At 39.1% G+C, this 24478-nt stretch overlaps 1 protein-coding gene across 1 annotated transcript; it reads left to right on the forward strand.

The window, feature by feature from the left end:
• The first annotated feature begins 4139 nt into the window (after window positions 1-4139).
• snx21 (sorting nexin family member 21) lies at window positions 4140-13263 on the forward strand. Its single transcript, XM_079678994.1, has 5 exons — window positions 4140-4474; window positions 4955-5151; window positions 7462-7603; window positions 8321-8486; window positions 9362-13263. Exons 1-5 carry the CDS (start codon window positions 4156-4158, stop codon window positions 9840-9842), a joined length of 1305 nt encoding a protein of 434 aa, XP_079535120.1. The 5' UTR covers window positions 4140-4155; the 3' UTR covers window positions 9843-13263.
• The last annotated feature ends 11215 nt before the right edge of the window (window positions 13264-24478 follow it).

Raw genomic sequence — 24478 nt, forward strand, 5'->3', positions numbered from 1 at the left:
TTTCCTCCCTATCTTACTCTACTGACTTACTGGAGTAAGGTGACTCTCAAATGACCCAAAAATATGCTTGCTGCAATGTTGTTTGGCCTGAAGTAAATCTTATCTGTTTGCTTTATTTTCTTGTCAGAGAGTACCATGCGTAGTTTACATGTTAAAAGAACAAATATAAATGTTGTAAGATACCGCCTGAAACGTTCAACTACAGGATTTAAACCCTCGGTCACAGTTATATAAATATAGACCGATCGCTTTAACCAAATTCTCTCAAAACAGGAAACTCACAAAGATAATAAAGGAAACGAAAACATTAAAAGTCCTGTACCTATCTTATTTTTAGTTTTCGAGTTGGTTCGTGTGATTGTGTGTCTCTCTCTCTCTGCCCACCCATACACCTGCCTGCCTGGCTTTTTGGTACACACAAAGAGTCCCAGTTTTACATTACACCGTCTTGCTTTCCATATTGCATCATTTCTCACACTTTGCCATGCTGGGTCTTGAACCAAAATCCTTCTGACCCATAGACATCCATTTACCCTTCGAGCCAAACAGCCAGATACTTGCCATTAAATGTTTTGTGGGACAGCTTTCTCCGTATATTAGGTTTAGAATTAAAGTTACAAGGGGACAACAATATATTGTTAAAGAGCATTTGTTTATCTCATCACAAGGAGTGACTGTCCATGGCTACCAGCACATCTATCAGTTTTTAACACCACAATTACCCCAGCCTCGTTAGTTCCATAAGATATAGATAGAATCAAACCACAGACCTTCAGTTTGGTTGCCATCCATTTACACCTTGAGCTAAAGCCACCTGTATGTTTCAACAACATCTTAACAGTTGGGCATCTAAAGAACATCATCTGAACAGATGGACAAAACCCATTACAGTATCTCAAATACGAACTATAGAAGCAAAGCAGACACGTACATTCGTTTAAAACATGTCTCTTTAAAATTCTCTCTCACATGATGGGAATCAACCAGCAACCTACTGACTCTTTGACATCCACTTATCCTTTGAGCCAAAACACCCTGGACATTTTTCAGTATCATTTTAACGCCACCTAGCGTTTTAGGGGAGCATTACATGGCCATACATGGTGACTGTCCGACCTCCAGCGGCCCGCCTCCTGCCGCTGGCTGCAGCCGGGGATAGTCTCAGGAATCGGGATACTCAGCTGCGAGTGGGCTCTAATGACACTCACTGGACGGGGCGGCTCCGGAGGTCCCTAACCGGAGCTTTAAACGCTATTTCCCCGCTGAGATGGACTAACAGGACCGGGGTCAGTGAGCTTCAAGCCAAGGTTGAGTTCTCCAAAGCGAGCTGAGTAAATAAATCCCCAGCAACACATAAACAAACTTGTTAGCTTGTTTGCTAACTTTGCAGTGAATTGAGCTAACCAACGGTTGTCACAATGACATGTTGTAGCACAGAAACAGACCTATTTAATTTATAAGTGCTGGGTTAAGATTTAAAGTTTAAATGTACCGTGGTGAGATTAATAAACGGAAAGCATTTGTATTAGCTTTAAGTCCCGGGTGAGTTGTCCAGTGCTAACTTTAGCTAACGTTTAATATCACTAACTTTAATGATAAAGATAGCAAAGATAGCTGGTGGCTTGTTTGCTAACTTTTCACTGCTCTCTGTTGAGCCGTTATGTCCACAGCACCTTCACTCATATTCAGAAGAGCTCATATATCTTATACTTAAGTACTTATACTTAAAAGTAAATCTACCAAAAGTATAGGGATACTCTGTTACAAGTAAACAATACTTTGTATACTGAAGGGTAACTTTAGAATTTTACTCCAAGTGACAAGTGTAACTAAAGCCTTATTTAAGTCAAAATCTGCAAATTAACTAAAGATATTAAATAAACGTGGTGGAAAAAGTATATGATTAACCTCTGAATGGTAGTGGGTTAAAACTACATCGAGCAAAACATTATTTTTTTTAAATTACTCGGGTAAAGTACTGAAGTCTTTAAAAAAAAGTGTACTTAAGTACTGTACTTTACTGTAGTAAATCTACTTAGTTACTTGACACCACTGCTACTATTTCTCTTCCTTTCTGTTGTTTTTCTTACCATCCAAGTAAATAATAAAATGGGATATGGGATGGGTCTTTTCCTCAGGCGTCTGCTGATTTATCTGAGAAAATCTGAATCCATTTTATTGGCAAAGTTTGTGAACACGTACCCAGAATTTGTACTCCCTATGTTTTCTTACTGCTACCCGATAAGCTTTTTATATGAAGGACATTTACTAACATATAGCATTTGTAAACTGGGATATTGTTACTTTTATTCAGATACTTCTTCCACCAATTTATATACAGCTAAAAACAAATAAAATAACTGGACAAAGGCAAACACATAAACATGTAAATACTCAATAATAAAGTATCCCAATTTAGAAAAACCTGACTTAAAATGACCCTTTTTTTGTTTCGAAGTGTAATGATGAGGGACGCTTCCACTTTGAGACATTTGTTTGTTTGGCATCTGCAAATAATTCTTATTTTTCATTCAAATAGAATATGTTTGTTCCTGTTGTACAAGTTTCTCTGATTGTCTTGAATGTTTGAGCCAGTTGACATTGGTGTTAACAGCTCGTAACCTCACTTTACCCATCATCAGTGACTCAGATTTGTTCACTCAGTTGTTTGTAGACTGTGTCCCAGAGCTGGTGTGAGGATACACTTTGTTGATGACCTCCAGCTGTTTGTCTTTCTAAAGCTAGACACCTGCTGTGTTGATTTTTTTTCTGAATCTGTGACTAAAGGAAGCTCTGCGGGCCGGAGTTGGCCGTGCGCTTTGTTTTCCTGGCTTCAGGCTGATGTAGCGATCCGCTGCATTATTAATGTGTGACATGATTTCCATTCAGGGAGGCCACGCGCTCTGTAACCGGAGCCAAGCTTTTAACTCAGCCTGGTGCTGGATTGTTTCCGATGTAGATCAGAGGTCTGCAGAGCTGAAACGTGACACAGTCATTTTGAAGTGACCTGGATTGTTGAGGAAAATGTCCTAATGATTTTAACTGCCAACCTTAAAGCATAGGAGATGTGCAAGACTTCTAGACACATGTTCATTTACCTGTTAGCTTCTTTGGAAATCTGCATAGACACGGGCCGTCATGGTGAACGAATTAACTGTCGCTCTACTTCGATTTTTTTTTCTTCCAAGTCATACGGTATCTTTTGATTTTCCATAAGAAAAAAACCCTGGCATTCCAGTTTCTTTCTTTGCACAACTTTTTCCATAACTTTTTTTCTTGTATTAACACTTTAAGTGTCTTCCAGAAGAGACTACTATCTGAACATTATGTCCCTTTCTAGGGTCTTTAGGACTTTTGACTAGGGCTGCTCAATTCATCGTATTTTAATCGCAATTACGATTTTGGCTTGCAACGATTATGAAAACAACATAATCGAAATAAAACGATTATTTATTTTATTCAAATTATTTATTTTATTGGTTTTTCAGTTGAATTATACTTAGAGTTCAGGGTAATCAACTTTTAAAAACATACTGTTCACATTTTTTTTTCAATACATTTATGTTTTCAAAGGAAATGGATAATCGTTTTTAATAATCGTGATATCAATTATTGACCCGAATAACCGAGATTATGATTTTCGCCATAATCGAGCAGCCCTACTTTTGACTGCCGTGCGGTATGAATGATTTAGTTTTTCATTAGTAGAATTATACTAATGAGTAGAAGTATTACATCTTTTAGTATAGCTCCTTCAAAAAGTATTCAAACCCATTCACTTTGTTTACGTTTTGTTATTTTGCAGCCTCATGCTGACATTGATTATATTCCTTTTTTTACCTCATCATTTGAAAAAGTAAAACAGATTTTTTTGCTATAATTTCTCAAAAAGAAAATCATAAATATTGCATTTACATAAATATTTATTTATCCCAACATTGGACCTTCTAGCTCAGACGCCTCACATTTATCTTATTATCTTGATATGTTGTTACTGTAAATCAAATCTATCTGACATTATTTGGAAAGGCATGGTTATGATGGCATTGTAACTAAAACAAATAAATATTCTTCTGAACTTTTCGATGATTAATAAGCCTGTAACCATTGATTAATAACTTCTTCTGTTGTTTCCTCAGCCCCCCCCCCCCCCTCATGGCGTCGCGGCTGCTGGACCGTCTGAAGCGCTCGCTGTTTAAAGACGGTCAGGCGGCTGGACCAGAGCAGGAAGCAGCATGTGGGCAGGATGAAGACGAGGAAGAGGAGGAGTTTAAAACGGGCAGCTGGGAGGCGGAGCTGGAGGAGGAAGAGGAGTGTGTGACGGATCGGCTCGGGGGGACGCTGTGCTTCGACAGCGGGGGGGCAGGAGGAGGAGGAGGAGGAGGGGAGGATGGAGCCGAGGGAGAAGGGTCGGGGCTGGACAGCGACTCCGACTTCCTGGGAGAGTCGATGGAGGAGGGGCTCAGCAGCACAGGTGAGGAGGGGTTCGGCTCATTTGAAACAATATAGACTTACAGTTACAGGGAGGAGTGAAGGTTTACAACAAATGAACAGTATGAGTTGAAACCCTCCCTTTCAAATGATCCTCTTTTTCATTTCTATAATTGCATCTTATACCATTTTCATTAACTTTATACATTAACAAGAGAGATGTACGGTAGTGTAGCCGTGTCTGGTGAATATAGGAAACCCATTCTGACCATAACTTAGTCAATCTATTCGTTCGTAGGCGATTATTACGCAACCATGTTCATACTCTCTTTATAAACGTACTTACGTTTCTTTGCTAGTATGATAGTTTCAGGTCACATCCTAAGGCTTTATCAACAGCTACCGCTCATCCCTGAGATATAACCGACTGCTGTCGTAACGCTGTCCCTGCTGTGGGCCGAGTAAAGGATTTCTGCTTCTGATGCCGCCTGCTCACCTGCTGTTCCTCACCTGTCTCGTGTAGATGCCAGTCCTGTGGCCATGTCTCCTTCGGGCCCCTCCGCCTCGCTCCTGCTGACCCGGCAGCTTCAGGAGAGCTGGAGGTCTCTGCGAGGGTTCGGGGGAGGAAGCCTCTCCTCGGCTGGGAGGCAGCTGACAGACGACCTGCTGTTTGAGGTGACCGACGCCAGCGTGGTGCTGGAGGGCTCCGCTAAATACGTGGTGAGCTCAAACAGTCGGGGTGGGGTATGGGGTTAGATTTGTCTCAATAATATTTATGTATATATATATAACAATTATTTGTGTGTAAACGTGTGATTTGTAAATGTAAAACATCTTCCACAAATGCATTCAAAAGATTTGCAAACTCACAAAAAAAAAATTTGCAAATGTAAAACGGATCTGCAAAATACGCAAAATATTTTCACAAATAAAAAAACGAATTATAGTATTCACAAATCTTTTTTTTATCTGTGAAAATAGTTTGCGTATTTGCAGATCCGTTTTCCATTTGTGGAAGGTGTTACAAATCACACATTTACACACAAATTATTTTTATGTTCACACAAATATTATTGAGACAAATCTAAGCCTAAATCTAAGTGGGGTCACATGGAGCAAAACGATCCCACACGATAATACTTTATTGTTAAAGTATATAATTGTTCTTGTATCAAAGCAGATCCATTGCAACATGAAAAAAGAGAAATATGTAAGACACATTCAAGTGAACAGAAATGTACGGTAACATTACAATCACTAAAGACAATATGTTCAAGAACCTTTGACCAAGCCACCCGCGCTGCACGAGAGCTCTCAAACTGCTGTAATTATGATCTTTTCAATAATTCCTATATTTTTATAATTGTCCCGTGTGGTTGATAGCAACCCCCTCAAGTGATGATCCATCCAGAAGAATTCAATAGCTCTGTTTTTTTTTAACATCAGTGAGAAATGTTTCCCCTCAGAATCAAACAGAAAGGCTTTCTTCTACGGCTGCCTTTATGAGGTCATTTATGAAAATGAAGCAGAGTTTTCCATGTCCAGACTTGAATATGCAAATAACCACACAGTGTGCCACCACAGTTAGTCAGAAGTCAGAAACCAGTATACTCAAAACAGACACACAGTTAGTTATGGAGAAACAGACACACAGTTAGTTATGGAGAAACAGACACACAGTTAGTTATGGAGAAACAGACACACAGTTAGTTATGGAGAAACAGACACACAGTTAGTTATGGAGAAACAGACACACAGTTAGTTATGGAGAAACAGACACACAGAAATGGTTTACAAAAGTCCAGAGATGCAAAACGGCAAAAGGTCATTTTTACGATTAAACAGGAAGGCACCGCTACAGACGACTTCCATCAAACTGTTCTTTAAAGGTATGCTGCCTAAATAAACTCTTCACATGCACACACCCTTTTTATACTTTAATCAAAACAAATTTCACACGAGCGACTTCCTGAATATGCAGAAAGTCTTAAAGGTCACCTATTATGAAAAATCCATTTATTCATGTCTCTTCTTCATCAACATGTGTCCCCTCTGCTTCATGTCTCTTCTTCATCAACATGTGTCCCCTCTGCTTCATGTCTCTTCTACATCAACATGTGTCCCCTCTTCTTCATGTCTCTTCTTCATCAACATGTGTCCCCTCTGCTTCATGTCTCTTCTTCATCAACATGTGTCCCCTCTGCTTCATGTCTCTTCTACATCAACATGTGTCCCCTCTTCTTCATGTCTCTTCTACATCAACATGTGTCCCCTCTTCTTCATGTCTCTTCTTCATCAACATGTGTCCCCTCTTCTTTATGTCTCTTCTACATCAACATGTGTCCCCTCTTCTTCATGTCTCTTCTACATCAACATGTGTCCCCTCTTCTCCATGTCTCCTCTACATCAACATGTGTCCCCTCTTCTCCATGTCTCTTCTACATCAACATGTGTCCCCTCTTCTTCATGTCTCTTCTACATCAACATGTGTCCCCTCTTCTTCATGTTTCTTCTACATCAACATGTGTCCCCTCTTCTTCATGTCTCTTCTACATCAACATGTGTCCCGTCTGTGGAAAGAGACTCTGAAAGTTTCAGGAACAAAGATTCTCTCTCTTTTTGTCCTGATCCATAAAAACCTGTCGGAAAATGAGCTGATCAGATTTTGGCCACCTTATGATGTCATAACGATTTTTTGTCTTGTGTAGCCATTAGCCAATCACCAACCAAGGTAACCCCCCCACCCACCTTATCACCTGAATCTCCTCCTAGAGAACCATTGAGTTCTTTGTAACCAAATGTCTCTCAGAGGGGCGTGGGGAGGGGCTCCTTATTTTTATCTAAAGTAACAGACAGAGAATCAGCACTTTGGAAACAGGGCTGAAACAGAGGGGATTATGGGTAATGCTGCAATGATCTGTCTGGTCTTTGGAGACAAACACTTCAGAGACATGTTCTGTATATATCTGAGACCTGTAATAAATTGATGAAAAACAGAATAATAGACCTTTAATGTCTGTTTCTCTGCAGCTCTACACAATCCACGTGATCCTGTCCGGCGGCAGCGATAAGATGCCCGCCATCATCACTCGCCGATACTCCGACTTCCAGCGGCTCCACGCCACGCTACGCCGTAACCACGGAGACCAGATGGAGCGCGTCTGTTTCCCTCGTAAGTAGAAAGGATGTCTTCTGTCCAAGCGTGAAACCATGGATGTCGTTTTTTCAGGATGGCAAACTGGTGACAAATAAAAAGTAATAAAAAACAATGGACAGGTTGTGAATCAATATGTCACCTCAAAGGAGGTGGAATTTCCCGTAGTTAAGAAGTCAAGCAATATGGCACCTTTTTATAAATATGTATACCAAGAAAGTTGCAAAGACTTCCTATATTTCAAAATCTGAACTCTGAAAGGACTTTAATAATTCCTGGTTTGGACAAAGTTGCTGTTTTTGCTGTCTTTCTATTAGGGCTGCACAAATAATCACAACTTGATCTAAATTGCCATACAGTATGAACTAGTGCGATATTTAAGGCCTATAGAGATAACCCGCCCCACAAATTGTTTTACAGACTTATCAAAATGTATTTGTTTGGTACAGATCCTCGTGAAATAATCCCACCATTATCAGTTAAAATATTTTCATGGATAATGAGAGTTATCTTGAATTATAATCAATTCAATAATCATGAAACCCTCCAGTATCCTGAATTATATACCAACTGAGGTCAGCCCTAGTTTCTTCCAAAACGATTCAAACACCTTTTTGTTGATAAAGAAAGTAAAAATAGGAACCTTAGAGGTAATGATGGCTAACCTGCATGTTTCCTGTTTCCTGCAGCAGTTAAAATCACTCCTAAACGCACTTCCTGTTTTGATCCGTGCAGGGAAGAAGCTGCGCAGGAACTTCACGGCGGAGACGATCGCTAAGCGGAGTCGAGCGTTCGAGCAGTACCTGTCTCACCTGTGCTCCCTGTCTGCCCTGCGGGGGGCGCTGTGTGTGAGACAGTTCTTCTACCTGACCGACCTGCAGGCCGCTCAGATGCTCATCAGGTAACTCACACACCAACAGAAACTGTATCTACACATTGTGCTGTCATCCAAGAATATAAAATAAAGTTCAAATGAACAAAATGACGGTAATGCTCAATTTTGCCTGTGATTATGACGAGTCACCGCTCTGTTAAAGGATAGTGTTTAATCCTGCTACCTGGCTAACAGGCTACTGATATATATATATATAATATACATTTCCAGATATGAGGTTTCTCCTCGAACATGTTTATATGCTTTAATGTTAAAAAAACACACATCATTTTCCTCTCATCCCCGTATTTACACATCTTTAAAGGCATGTCTCTTTAAGCTCCCCTAAACAATGTGATGCACTTTTGTGAAGTTAGTTCTCAATTCATCGGTTGAGACACTTCGATGGGGGCAGTATGTGTTCATGTGTGTGTGTTGGCAACCACTCTTCATACCAACCACTCCAGATACTAACATATGTGTGCTCAAGAAATGAAAAGGTGTTTTTTTTATGATAACTCATAAGATATGTAACATTCTTGTAGACTCTAAGGCTGAGCAAGGAATCAATTCATATTGTTCTCTTAATTGTTTTTATTTACTTGCATGGTATAGAAACAGGTAACAATAATGTAGTGAAGAAATAAGTAGTACAAAAAAAAACAAGCCTTTTCAATAAATTCCTACGGATACCCATCCTAATTGAAGGATGAGGTAAAGACGTTATTTTTGATGCTGTGATGTCCCTCAATTGGGCGTAGAGCCTGAACGCATCTTGAGCAAGTGAGGGAGGAGAACTGGAGAGCTGGTTGGTTTGAGCCTCTTTATAATGTAAGTTCAGAAGTATTGTGAAAAACAGACATTTTGAGTGTCCAGGGTTAAGTTTGTGTTGTTTCGTTGAGGGTGGGACGTTACCAGGAGGCCTTGGGTCCGCTGCTCAACGCCAAGAGACTGCAACACAAACTGGGATGGGAGAGTTACTATGACAACCAGTCTCAGTCAGCCCCGGCCCCGGCCTCCTCCCATTGGTTCTTCACCCTGGTGGGGCTGGCGAGCTGCTTCCAGGAAGTGGAGCAGCTGGAGGAGGCGAGGGATCACGTTGACTCCGCCCTGCGCGTCCTGACGCCCCCTGAGACTGAGGACAGGCCCCTCCCCCTCCAAAATAAGCCACACCCACTGACTGAAAAGCCCGACAGGCCACACCCCCTCCTGTTGCCGTTGCTACAGACGGTGGTTCGGTTGTCGTGGCTGACGGGCAGAGACAAGCGGCACTGGGAGGAGCTTCTGAAGGAGGAGGAGCAGAGGGAGGGGCTCGACAACCAGCCAACCGTCAGAGAGTATCTGGTGAAACACATCCTGCAGGAGGGCGAGGGGGAGGGCTAGACACACACACACACACACACACACACACACACACACACACACACACACACACACACACACACACACACACACACACACACACACACACACACACACACACACACACACACACACACACACACACACACACACACTAGAGTACAATCACGATGCAACAACACTAGTGGAAAAAACATCTTGAGAATAAAGTTATTTGATCAAAAACAAAAAGGCCTAGGTTTGCGGAAACACATCTGAATATTTAGGGAGTTAACTCACGAAATATTTTTAAATATACATTTTAAAAGAAATACTTTGACAGTCACACCTTAGTATTGTGAATTATCTCCTGTATCAAACTTGGCTGTGATGGTTTTGAATATAAAGACCTTCCTTAAAACATATTTTCTGAATATTTCCCAAAAATGACCAAAAAAACGTGTACATTTACAAGAAAGAGATATAATAATAATATTCCTTTCTATATGATAAATAAGTCCAAAGTTATAATATCACAAGAGAGAGTTAAACAAAAGAGAAGTTGTAATCATATTATAAAGGTATACATTTCAAGAAAACATATTTAGGTCAAAATACATTTTTAGAGAAAAGCCACAAACGAGCTCTCGTTAAATTAAGCCTTTGATCAAAACGTTCCACTTTGTTTTCAAAATCTCTGATGCTTTCTTCCTAAAAGCTGCTGTTATTTATACTATACATTCAATCACACTTTGAGAGCCTTAAAGCAGTTCTTCATAGACGCTCTGACGCTTCAAATCAAGACCTTTCCATGATTTGATTCCAAAGTGCGAGTTGCTAAAGTAAAAAGGCAGTCACCATGCAACTTGGCACATAAAGGTCCTATAAATACAAAACAGATATATATAGAGTATAACCCATAAGAAGCAGAGGATGGATCACTAGTCTGTTGGTACATCACAATAATACTTGGTGTCAGCACCACCTGCAGGTCAGTAGAATAATGTGAAACCATGAGAATCATTCTGCGTCTACCTGGAGGATTGTCTCTCTTTAGCACTTTGGAAGACATTTTATAAAAAGATATACTTGTCCGACTATAGCCAGGACAATTGACTCTTACTTTGTTATCAAGAGGACTCAAGGAATGCAATCATTTAATGCACTTTTTAAAAAAGAGTCTCTTGGATGTGTTAGTTGACAATTGAAATGAAGCCTTTGCCGGTTGCCAGTATCTCAAATTCAACTTTGAAAGATGCATTCAATCATCACTCCAACACTTTGCTCCCTGCTCACAGCAAACAATCAGTTGGGTCATAATCCCTAGGCACAGTCTGCTGCTTTTTAGGGATGAATACGTTTTAATGTGAGACCTGTGGTTTCTGGATAAGGGATCAAAACAGATGTGAAGACTCAATTTACACGAGTACGAAAAATCGAATGTTTTTTCTATCATGTTGCGAGACAAGCGATTCAAAAGGGACACAAAGGTATTACCACTTTCATGAGGGACACTTATAAAGCAATGAACCTGACGGATACATCGATCAGGCCTCAATACGTGTTCCGGTTGTCGCCGTATTCCTCTGTTCACATCGTATCAACTTGATGGCGTTCAATGGAGAATACGGAGTTAGGGAATTCAAATGTTTTGCTTCAAACATCCATTTAAAGTACAACATTAGCACATATAGTATAAGTAATACTCATTTTATATTCTGCTTTACTCCAATGCTTTGTCTTCTCATTGCCTGCTTCTTCTCAACGCTTCACTTGGTAAAGAATCTCAATTCCTCCTCTAGAAATCAGGTAATAGAAATGGCAATATCGTGGCTGTTATTGACGAGCTGTTTTGCACAAAGCTTCAGAGCTAATGGGAATCCTATTGTGGTCATACATATCTTTCAAAGTACAAATATTCATGCATAACTTGAAGTACATGTGACATTTAGAATAAGAGTTTAAAGTAATGCAGCTTGTAATTCTAAATGGCTGCGTTTATATGAGGCTTTACAATTTGATGCTTTTCATTCGAAGGTCAGATGTTGATATGAATATGAATCTGCTTGCCCTGTTTACAGCGCCTTTCAAAGACAGTTGTTTACTAAAAATGTCAAATCATTGTGACTGCTAAATATATTCAACCGGAGGTGATGCCACGTAGCACATTACAGAGCACTAAACAGGAAGCTGCATTCGGCCACTCGATGTTTCATAACTCACAGATGCTTTTATTGCGGTTGTGTTTTTGATGCCGGATGGGTTTGGAGAAGTTGACATTTTTTTGGTTTTTGTTTTTCAAGTTTTATATAGGCCTCATGCAAGAACTCTTAAAGGGACAGTTCAACACAAAATTTGAAAATACACATTTTTCTTCTTACCTGTAGTGCTATTTATTCATCTAGTTTTTGTTTGAGAACTTACTGAAATTTATCTTGAGGTCATGAAGGAGAGATTTTTTAAAATATTTAAATCCAAAACCTTTTTTTTGTTGGTCAGGTTTTACCATAAAAGTGCTATACAACATAAAACTACAACTTAAAACTGCACAAAGTTGTAGTAAATCAGCATTTGTGAGTTCAACAACAGTGAAATTCACACATCCGGGATGCAATGTAAAGTTGAATTGATGAAAACAATTATTCAATTAATGGAAAAGGCGTTATTAATGCTAATTGATGAATTGGTCTCAATGATGTGGCGAACTAAATACTTTTTATATTGTATCTATATTCATTTAAAATAAAAAAACTACAAGTCCATGACTGTTGTTATAAATTGTTCTTGCATGAAGCCAACCATTTTCACTAAAAGATCATTTTCTTGGAATCTTTGGGACACAGTTTGGTTAAAAACTAATATTTTGAGTTGTTGAATGAGTTTGATGATGGGCTATGTGCTTAGCGTGCTTTTTAACACTAACACTTTTAATGCTGCATGTTGGCGAAATCCTTAGTAACAATGTTTTTTGGGTGTTCTTGTTGTTGTTGTTATTGTTCTGACTAAAGGTTTACTCGGTCAGTTCAGAAATGACCACAAACTGTTCTAAGTTCATTTCAAATATAGCAAACATTTATTCAAATAAAAAGGGTCTCTAGTTACATTTGAAACAAAAAAACTCATGTGAAATATTGTAAACTCCACTTCTCCACATTTACCTGTTCAAGTGGAAAAAGTTATTTTAATTGTTTGTTGTGTTTCAGTTTGAGAAGTTTGTGTGTTCGGCTGCATTTCCTCTGAAAAACAAACAGAATTTAAACCACAAACAGCTCAGTCTGTAAAGATGAAACTAATTTCCTCCCCGTTAACCCTTTAAACTCTTCCTCCTCCCCGTGGAGATGCAGCCCGTCTGTCTGTGTGGAATATTTTGTACAATATGGATTTAGCAGAACAGCTTCATGGAGCGATATACAAGTATATTTTCAAGTATCTTTTATGGAATAAATTTGGTTAAAAAAACAAACTGGATTTCTCTTTATTTATTTCTCCATGTGGCTTTAAAGAGATACAAAGTCAACCTTTTCAGTTTTTTTGTCTTCAAGTGTTCTCAATGGAAGGTGCATGGTTGAATAGATGTTGAAAAAAGAAAAAAGTAGAGCACTGTTAGAAATTGAGGGGGGAAAAATGCCCCGGAAATGTCAAAGACCCCAAAAAATTGCAAATGTGAAGAAAGATATCCAAGTTATTCCGATATACTAATTCTACATTATGTTTTTGATTCTGTGTCTGGTTATGTGTCCTCTTCACCTCTGGTAACCTGCAGTTCAGATACTTTCACAGAAGTCAAATGGAATCCAGCTGAGGCTAAAATGAGGGTTTATGCGATACCATTTTCATCACTTATGTGTCACTTATAATTAAATATTGTCAATCAAATTATTGTGGCTACACCTTCAATGCAGGAAGACATCTTATGGGAGCTTTGCTTCGTTTGAATATGTGGCCCTTCAGCTCAAATGCTCCTCTCGAGCTCTGTTCCTAAATATCTATAGACCACCCAAATACTGTGCAAGCTTTTTTGAAGACTTTACTGAACTGCTGTCTATATTGTGTATTGACTTTGACCGTCTAGTCATTGTTGGTGATTTTAACATCCATGTTGACAACCCCCAGGACAGAGGGGCTAAAGAACTGTTTTGTGTTCTTGATAGCTATGGACTGACTCAGCATGTGACGGAGCCCACGCACAATAAGGGGCACACTCTGGACTTAATTATCTCAAAGGGTCTTGTTGGAGATTTGGAGGATGTTTAAAACCAACCTCGTCTCCGCGTGTCGTTTTATAAGCTGGGTAAATTCGTGAAAAGGAAGGGATTAAGAAACACCAGAATACAAGTTACACAATAATCTTGCTTTAATGATAAACAGTAACAGTACAAAATACAGATACAAATACAAAGACAAATACAAACACAAAGGAAGCACTTCCTGCTCTTCCTCCAATCTCACGGATCTGGTCAGTTTGAAGAAAAGAAGAGGCTGGTCTAAAGAAAACATCGGCTTATATCCAAAACCCCAGGAGGAGCTATGCGGCTGCCCCCCCCCCCCCCCGAGGGGTCCTCCACTTAGAAAAGACAGCCAATCAGCGCGAGCCAGAGGCGACCCTTACATTCGAGATAACAAACCCCTCCTTGCAAGTTTCACATACTTTTGGCATTTTATAAAGATAGTTTTAAGATATAGTTTTTTATAGTTGGATTATACAAATAACACATGTGAGTTACCTTAACCTCAAACAATAATAACAAGAGGAAAACATCAGCTCTGATCTCAAGCAGTAAAAAGTACCGCACACTCATTTAGCCTGCAGCTCTTTCAGACACTTGAGCTATTGTTCTTTAAGAATATTCCCTGCAGAATCTTTATTTCAAATAAAAGGTTTCACATTGCATATTTCCAGCTTCCTTTACACATACTGCTATTATTAATACAAAGTAATCAACCACACACATATATTTAAAACAAGTAGATTTCCCTGATCATTTGACATGCTGCTTCCATTTCCCATAGAGTAATAAAACATGTTTAAGCTAATTTCTCCACACTGTTTGTAGCCCTCCAGTACCCACATATGAAAGAATAAAAGCAGAGGAATCAAATAAAACACTAATACAGGAATAGTTGATAAATGATTATACAGGACATCTGATCACAGTAAGAAATACACACACATATTCTCTAGGAAGTGACCCTTGTTATAGGTCCGAATGTCCTGTCCCCTGAAAGTCATGAGTTTTGGTTGATTAACAGAAGTTTAATTGTTCTTGTGGCTTAATGGCTTCCCTGAACTTCCCTTCACCCCAAAGTCAGCTTGCTAGGAATGAATACATTTTATTGATAAGCTCAAAAGGACGTTTATCTTGGTTACTGCTGGGTGACCCAAGTCTCCAGGCCTGCAGGATGTGTAGGAGATAAACATTAATTCTACAAGACTTTAACTACATTATCTGAAAATGTATCTGGGACTTCCCCTGTTAATTGCAAGCACTATTGATAATTAACAGAGAGACCCTAGGGGCCTCTTCTTGGTATCTGCTAGGCAGAAGTCACTCAATGCAGAAATCACAAGTTTAACACATATTCTATATAAGGTGACATTAAAATGAATATACCAGATTGAACTTTCCTGCCATAACACGTTACTTTAATCCTTCAAATAATTCAAATAATCCTTCAATTTCCCCCTTTTGGTCTCGCATTAACGAGACCAACACACATAAGACATTTGAAACAAAACTACTGTCCTTCTTTGATACTGTGTCTGTCCCCCTTCATTAAACCTTTGGGAACAGAAAACAACCTCCAATGACAGTTAAGAAAGACCAAACTATGTTAAAAAATTGTGTCCTTGTTTGCCGAATCATCATACTCGTCCTCTCCCTCCGCATATGCCAACAAGGGCATTTGGTACAGTGGGGGAGGAGCAGCTTTTCCTTCAATGGTGGAAATGATAAGTTTGACACACAAGGAGCGGATGCACGGCACACAACAACAACCACATGTTATTAAAATGGCCACAAAAGTAGCTACAGAAATAAAGAGAGACATTATTAAACCTTTCCATTGACCAAACATGTTATATTGTGAGCTCCAACCCTTCTAGTGTCAGTATACGTCTATTCTAACCCCCAAGTTATTAAAAAATGCTGTGAACCACTGGGTCACTCAACCATGATTTTAAAGGTTACAATGTACATACAGCAGGGCGAACAAGTAGATTATTACTCCTAACACTAGTAGTGACCAACAGGTTATCAAGAAATTCAGGGCTCCTTCAGACATTTTCTATTCTTCTCTGAGAGGTTTTGGTCCCTGTGTCAGTATCACATGAGGTAAAAAGAAAGACAAATCCCTTAAATATAGATTTTTTAGAAAACAACTCCCTAAATTTGGGTTTATAAATGGGGTCTTCTTATAGGTTAATAAAGAACTTTAAACTGTGGATTAAGATACCACTTCCCTCAAAAAATGGGTTAGTAAATGAGGTGCTATGTGTAGCTTATAGCAACCTGATCAGAGGGGAGCAGGTTCCTCTGTCTTCCCGTGAAGTCCTGTGTCTTCGTGCTCCGGCCCGCTGATGGCGACTTCTGGGCTGTCGGTTGTAGGGATGTCCTCGTTGTCCTTCTCCTCCAGTCCGCTGATGCCTGCTTCCAAGTCGTCTGCTGTAGGGATGTCCGCGAGGTCCTTCTCCTCCAGTCCGCTGATGCCTGCTTCCAAGTCGTCGGTTGTAGGGATGTCCGCGAGGTCCTTTTCCTCCAGTCCGCTGATGCCTCCTTCCAAGTCGTCTGCTGTAGGGATGTCCGCGAGGTCCTTTTCCTCCATGGTCCTAGCCGGTGATTTCCTCGCCGCACACTGGCTCCAGTAGTACCAGATGTCCCCCTTTGCTCCTCGGCGGACGGCATGAGATGTCCTCTGGGTCACTCTGTAGAGGCCGGAGAACCTGGGGTTGAGTCACGTAGGCCTGACGACCTTCAGCCAGACGAACTCCGCTGTGTCGGCCTCCTGCTCCTCGGGTCCCCCTTTTGGCGTCAGCAACCTGTGTGGAGAAATCTGATACCCACCCCTCAAGTCTACGCTCAGGGCTTCTGGGCCCTCAGGGGTTTGACCCACCACTGGTAGGCCGCTTCAGAATTCTAATACTTGGCCTGTGTCAACAAAATAAACCCCAACATCTTCAGGTGAACTAAATAACATATCTCAATAGCTCTGAATTCCTGACCAGCATCTGTGTTATTATAAATGAAATCCTTGAGATCCCATTTAAAATCTAAATATAATATGAACTGCTAACGTCTCTGGTAATGGAACACACTAATGTTATGGATTAAAAACAACTAAAATCATGATACTGACAAAGTGAATAATTTCCAGGCGAGACTGCTTCTACCTGTCACTGCTTGGATATTATCAAGCTGAAAAATGAATACAGAAATCCAACATACTGTCATCAAATGTCTTTCTATTATGACTTGAAATTAAATGTACATCCCCATAATGATCTAAACAGTCTATGGCTTTTACTTCTTTACCAGGCTAGTTACAAGATGTTGTCTAAATTAAATTCTATCTCAATACATTACTATGTTTTAACTTAGCTGTAATATGTTCTTTCTACATTTCAAACCTCAGTTACTTTAATACCTGTTGAAATATTACAAAATTGTTTTCATTATCACAGTTCACCTTCTCATTCTCATTCTGGAATTACCTCTCTCAGTAGCCCCTTGGCCACTGATTCTGCATCTGTGTTACCTGTTATAACTCAATCAATATTAGAAACATGTCAACATTCATCAAACAGTATCTTATCCCCAGATATGGAGCAGGTTAAATCTAAAACTGTCAATCAATGGTCAGATTGAACATCTGAGTTGGGGCGGCAGGTTTCTTCCAGTCCCTAAATGAAAAAATCCCACACTCCCCCTTTTTACACACATGTGTAACAAACTGCTGTATGGGAAGAAAACCTTCAGGTAACCAGTGGTTATAAGAAAATACCAATCATCATTCACAAAAGTATATCCATCATCTTTCACAGTAAACACTCCAGGGAAAATAAGTGTTCATTCCCAGCTGGCAGTCCTAAAAGAAACAGAATCTTTAGATTTTAGTTTGAGTTTTACATTTGTAAACCGCCAACTCCTGTGGGAATTAGAAACGGGTCACATGTGCTTTTTTCCAAATGTGTGGAATTGTAGGAAACCTGTGTTTCCCATGGAGCTCCAAAATAATGTATTAGTCCAAAGACATGCTCGGTTAGTTATTGTTTTAGAATCATGCAGTTACACTGATCACATGCAGAAATTCATTCACACTCACACTGTCAGGTAGTAAAGTCAAGTTTGGTCAGCCCCAGAGTCAGTCATTGATAGTGCTGTTCTCAAGTCACACTGTCAGTCAGGGTCAAAGGTCATTTGGTCTCAGTTTCATTGGCCATGTGTCGTGCTCTGCAGAGACTTTAATATTCTACTAGCTGGAGTTGTACTAGTGACATCATTGTGTTGATGTCAACCAATGCAACAAAGTTTTTCTCGTGTTCGCAGCACCATTTTCTTCAGATGTTTAACAAACAAATGATCAATACACTTTATTAATATACCGCCCCTAGGAAACACAATACCAAATGTTCTGACAAATGTTCATGCAAGGCATTCTTAAGTGAACCTGCAGAAAACGGCCTTTTGAATTAATATTCCAAATTAATCAATAATAATAATAATCCATTTTATCAATTTGTTTACCCTTAGAAGTGAACATACCTCATAATGTTACATCAGGATGTTAAACTAAGCTTTGGCCAAATCAATCATTATTACTGTTTCAGATCTAACTGGAGGTTGAACACACAAAACCTTTTTTTTTGTTTACATCATGCAAACCACTAACATATTTTCCAATTTCAGCATCAGCCTTGTTACTCTCAAATTACATCCTAAATAGGAATATTAGGAATGAAACAAATATTTAATCTTCAGAAATGTTCTTAACAAATAGAGAGTAATGCCATCTTTCTATCTAGTGAATAGCCAACATATTTAAAAAATGTCAGATATACAAAAATAAGCCTAAATACTCTTTTACTATCAAAGTCTAAAGCTAGACCTAAGCTGAACAGTTTTGGTAATGGACAATTTAATCTAGAAACAAAACAAAACTGGACCTGTGTTCTTGTGTGTTCTTCAAAATACATTAGTAAATACCTTGTGAAGTATTCACAATATAACTAATCCTCTCTAGGATATGAAATCCATTCATCTTTAACCAGATACTATTTCCCTATTTATTTTTAGTTCATGATAATAATGGTATAATGTCCACACGTTTACCCATAGCTAGTCACTATGTCAAGATTATCATGTGTGACATAATAATCAGATGTCTTGTTTGCCAAACAAGGATATTAAACCTTAACCCTTTCAGCATTCCAGACCATCATTAAACAATCAGCCTCCCTTCCTAAACACTAAGCATATCGTTCTACACCACCTTCTGATAAACTCTTGCACAGTTATGCTGTAAAATCATTGCATGATTTCTTCAGAGTCTGAACAGACTGAGACCAGCCTGTCTCAAGATCTTGTCATATTGAGAACAGTCAATGATTCATTGTCCTCTTCAGCTGTAGTCAGTGGCAGGGCCCCCAAAAAGCTAGAACCGGCCCTGGTCAGTGGGCTCCAAGGAAACTCTCTCTGGCATTGGGATGTCCTGAGGGGGAAGGGACCTCTGGATCAATGTGACACAATCAGCAGACACACGTTGTCCTCTGTGCCGCAGAAATCCCCCAAAACTGCAGTACCTCTTCACACCACTGTTGCCTTGACAACGAGGCACAAGCAAACTGTGAAACCCTCCTCTGAGATGTGTTCTTTGCACAATTCTTCTGTTTGCAATGAGCAACTTTTCACCAACACCCTGATTCAGAGTACAACCCAAAGGTGGCGCACAACTATCCAATGCTGCTGTAATCACAGCAAATCAGCTACTGAGAAAAACTCAATGTAAATCTCTCCCCCAGCGGGTGACAAAATAAAACAGCTGAGTGTCTATATGGTCAGGAATGCTGAAACATGTGAATGTTAAACCCATTAATGGTAACAGTCTTCCTATTCTTCATTACTTCAGTTCTCAGTTAATAGGCAAAACAAAAAACTTTTCTTAACCACTATAGATTCATCTTTAATCTTCTTGCTTATTCTATTCTTTTCAAATTGTTTATCGAAGTTGTGTGTTACAAGCATGGTTAGATTTGTAACAGAATACAAAACTAACTGTATCCAGCGCTATATATTTAAAACAAGTAATCTGACTACAGTTAATGAATATATTTTGGAACACTTAAAGGAATTATTACAAAATGTAATCTTCATTATTACTAAAGCTGAAACCTAAATAAATCATCACGGAACATTTTTCTGTCCTTACTACTTAATTGTTTCAATAAAAACTAAAAGCATTGTGAAAACTCCCATTTTTGAGAACATCTCTCAACACTTTTATTCCATCTAAGCACGAATGTTTATGACAAACTCGTCCTATTAATCCCAAACGGTCTTTAATGGTATCAATTGTGAACATTTCTTAATATTAATTGTAAATGCAACGTACGTTCTCTTTAGAACAAAGATAGGATAGTTGCAGCTGAAACTGGTTAATAGCAATGTTCTGTTAACCTAGATAAGCCTGTTGTTCTTATATCTAGTAAATATATTCTTATTTCATGTTACTCACAAAACAATATGACATTTTCCAGAATAGTAGTAACTCTATATAACCTGTACTCTCTCTATACTTCTTCAAACCATCTGACTTTTCTCTCTCTCTTCCTCTCTGCGCCCTGCAGCTGCCGGCCCAAGCTTCTCTCATCAAAACCTCTTTTGTTCTCCAACTGTGTGAGATGGCTTTTAGCCTCGTGCAGCACCTCTGTCATGCTTGAACATTAACAGATTCCCTCTGACAAACTTCCAAAAACCTTCTTTTTACTTTCTACTCCTTCTTCATCAATTAAAAAACACCATTGTGGTGGATCGTTTACGTTTTCAGTTTCCTATCTACTTTAAACAACCATCAACTGAGAGTAACTGTATATGATAACAACTCCTAAATAACCTTACAATATATATTTCTTCCAATGAGTTCGTTATTTCATGTCTAACAAATTCTCCTCTTTCCATGTCGTATTGTAGATGGAAAAATCCACCTATTATATCTAATTTGAATAAAGCCTTACATTTAATGTACTTCATATACTCAGTAAACCTCTTTTTACTTTCCCCTAAGGTTGATGTATGTAATATAATTTTCCTTGAAGTATAATTAAGTACAATCCTTAGTTAATGACAAATACCATGAAATTCACAACGCAATGCAACGGTATCAATCATTTCTCAAAGACTATGTTTAAATAGCAGCAAATCATTGTTTATTAATTTCAATATATCTACCACTTCAAATCACACCTTGATCTGTTAATTTTCTATGTATTTCAGTCCAACTCCAGATCACTAGAGAAAAAAGCAAGCAGACACCCTCCGGGCCGCTGCTGCTCTCGAGAGGAAAAAGGGTGGGGGAACTCTCACAGACAAATATTGACACCCCCTTCTCTCTCTCCTGCTGTAGCTCTCAGCCTCCTTTGGAAAAGGAGGGCTTCTTTCAACAATTAACACTTCTGCTATCCTTTTATTCAATTTTTTTTTTTTTGTTTGAACCCACTGTCCTCGTAAGCTCTTAACTCACGCTCCTCTCATTAAAATTCTCCCTTCATTATGACTTCGTATCTATTCATCTGACTTAGGCTGTTTCTGTTACCAGTCAATATTCACAGACTTCATATATATTGATCTGACTTACTGTCCTTGTTACCAGTAAATATTCACAGAAAAAATTCCCCGTACAGTCTATTCAGCTTTTATTGTCCGATGTTTATTCCAACAAGTTTAGCAAGCCTCTCAGCGCGCTTCAACACCGTCTTTCAACGATGTGACGCATGGAGCCGAAACTCAGGCCCACAGAACTCTTTATCGTGACGTTTGGCTTTATAGATTCAACCCCCACAGAACAAAGGATTAATGAGGTCCGGTCACTTCAAAATTGCTTTTTGAAGGTTGCGTTACTCTCCTTTGGATTTAACTTATAACTCAACTTCGATTCCTATGAACCTAAGAATTGTTATTCAGATTCGTCTCCTGGATGCCGTCTGAAAACGGTCACTGGACGTCCCCCAACGAGTCTTCAGCCGTCTCCTTTCTGAAAAAAGTACGGGGCCTTTCACCTTCGTCTTACATACCTCGTTGATTCACTTTTATGTTATATAACTTTCCTACCTATCTAAAATATGTATCTGTACTGTTACTATAAAAACACTGTAAACTTCGTCTGACAACCCTAAAATTTGGAATATGGTCAAATCACAGGTTTCGAATTAAATCGTGTCTGCTCACCTGGTAGCCTATTGTACAGAGCTCTGTTTTTAGTTGTCAGAAGAGGCCGAGATGTTTAGCCCTGGACTATTCCGTCCGCTTGCTGCTGGTGGTCTCTTCCCCGAAAACACCCCACTCAGACACGTCGGGTCACCACTTGTTGGAGATTTGGAGGATGTTTAAAACCAACCTCGTCTCCGCGTGTCGTTTTATAAGCTGGGTAAATTCGTGAAAAGGAAGGGATTAAGAAACACCAGAATACAAGTTACACAATAATCTTGCTTTAATGATAAACAGTAACAGTACAAAATACAGATACAAATACAAAGACAAATACAAACACAAAGGAAGCACTTCCTGCTCTTCCTCCAATCTCACGGATCTGGTCAGTTTGAAGAAAAGAAGAGGCTGGTCTAAAGAAAACATCGGCTTATATCCAAAACCCCAGGAGGAGCTATGCGGCTGCCCCCCCCCCCCCCCGAGGGGTCCTCCACTTAGAAAAGACAGCCAATCAGCGCGAGCCAGAGGCGACCCTTACATTCGAGATAACAAACCCCTCCTTGCAAGTTTCACATACTTTTGGCATTTTATAAAGATAGTTTTAAGATATAGTTTTTTATAGTTGGATTATACAAATAACACATGTGAGTTACCTTAACCTCAAACAATAATAACAAGAGGAAAACATCAGCTCTGATCTCAAGCAGTAAAAAGTACCGCACACTCATTTAGCCTGCAGCTCTTTCAGACACTTGAGCTATTGTTCTTTAAGAATATTCCCTGCAGAATCTTTATTTCAAATAAAAGGTTTCACATTGCATATTTCCAGCTTCCTTTACACATACTGCTATTATTAATACAAAGTAATCAACCACACACATATATTTAAAACAAGTAGATTTCCCTGATCATTTGACATGCTGCTTCCATTTCCCATAGAGTAATAAAACATGTTTAAGCTAATTTCTCCACACTGTTTGTAGCCCTCCAGTACCCACATATGAAAGAATAAAAGCAGAGGAATCAAATAAAACACTAATACAGGAATAGTTGATAAATGATTATACAGGACATCTGATCACAGTAAGAAATACACACACATATTCTCTAGGAAGTGACCCTTGTTATAGGTCCGAATGTCCTGTCCCCTGAAAGTCATGAGTTTTGGTTGATTAACAGAAGTTTAATTGTTCTTGTGGCTTAATGGCTTCCCTGAACTTCCCTTCACCCCAAAGTCAGCTTGCTAGGAATGAATACATTTTATTGATAAGCTCAAAAGGACGTTTATCTTGGTTACTGCTGGGTGACCCAAGTCTCCAGGCCTGCAGGATGTGTAGGAGATAAACATTAATTCTACAAGACTTTAACTACATTATCTGAAAATGTATCTGGGACTTCCCCTGTTAATTGCAAGCACTATTGATAATTAACAGAGAGACCCTAGGGGCCTCTTCTTGGTATCTGCTAGGCAGAAGTCACTCAATGCAGAAATCACAAGTTTAACACATATTCTATATAAGGTGACATTAAAATGAATATACCAGATTGAACTTTCCTGCCATAACACGTTACTTTAATCCTTCAAATAATTCAAATAATCCTTCAGTCTGAATATCTGAGGTTGTGGTGACTGATGTTGCACTCTCTGATCATTCCTGTGTTTTCTTTGAGAGCTCTATTTCTGTTCACAAAAATGTTCAAAAAGAGGAAACCACAAAGCGATATTTAACTGAAAATACTAGGGAAATGTTTACTCAGAATTTTTCTTCCACACTTGCTCCTGCTAACATCTCAGTAAATGAGCAAGTAGATAATTTTATTAAAAAAATGTTATTGATGCCATTGCTCCAACTAAGGTAAAGGAAGTGACTGGCAAGAAAATAGGTGCAGTGGGCATGCATAACACGGCATAACACCAGTGTTGTGTCAAATTATGCATCCCCGTCGTGAAATGCACCCCTTGTCACGGGAACGCGCATTTGAACGTATAGTCCGCTATTCTATGTTGTCTTTTTGATTGTTGGGTTGTCGAATCCTGGATTTTGCATTCATTCGTCACTTATTTTTCAGTACATTTTTTATTTAATATATGTTTTTATCTAATTGTGACGTCCTGTCTGTATACTTGTGCTAGTACTTGTGCTTTACAATGTATTGTTTATTTTTACATCAAGTTCTTGAGGGTGGGATTAATAAAAAACATTTTATTTTGGGGGGTGCTTTTTATGAACAGCCTGGTTGCCACAATATGCACCCCTTGCT

The sequence above is a fragment of the Notothenia rossii genome (assembly GCF_949606895.1).
Source record: "Notothenia rossii genome assembly, chromosome: 4".
In the NCBI taxonomy this organism is placed as follows: domain Eukaryota; kingdom Metazoa; phylum Chordata; class Actinopteri; order Perciformes; family Nototheniidae; genus Notothenia; species Notothenia rossii.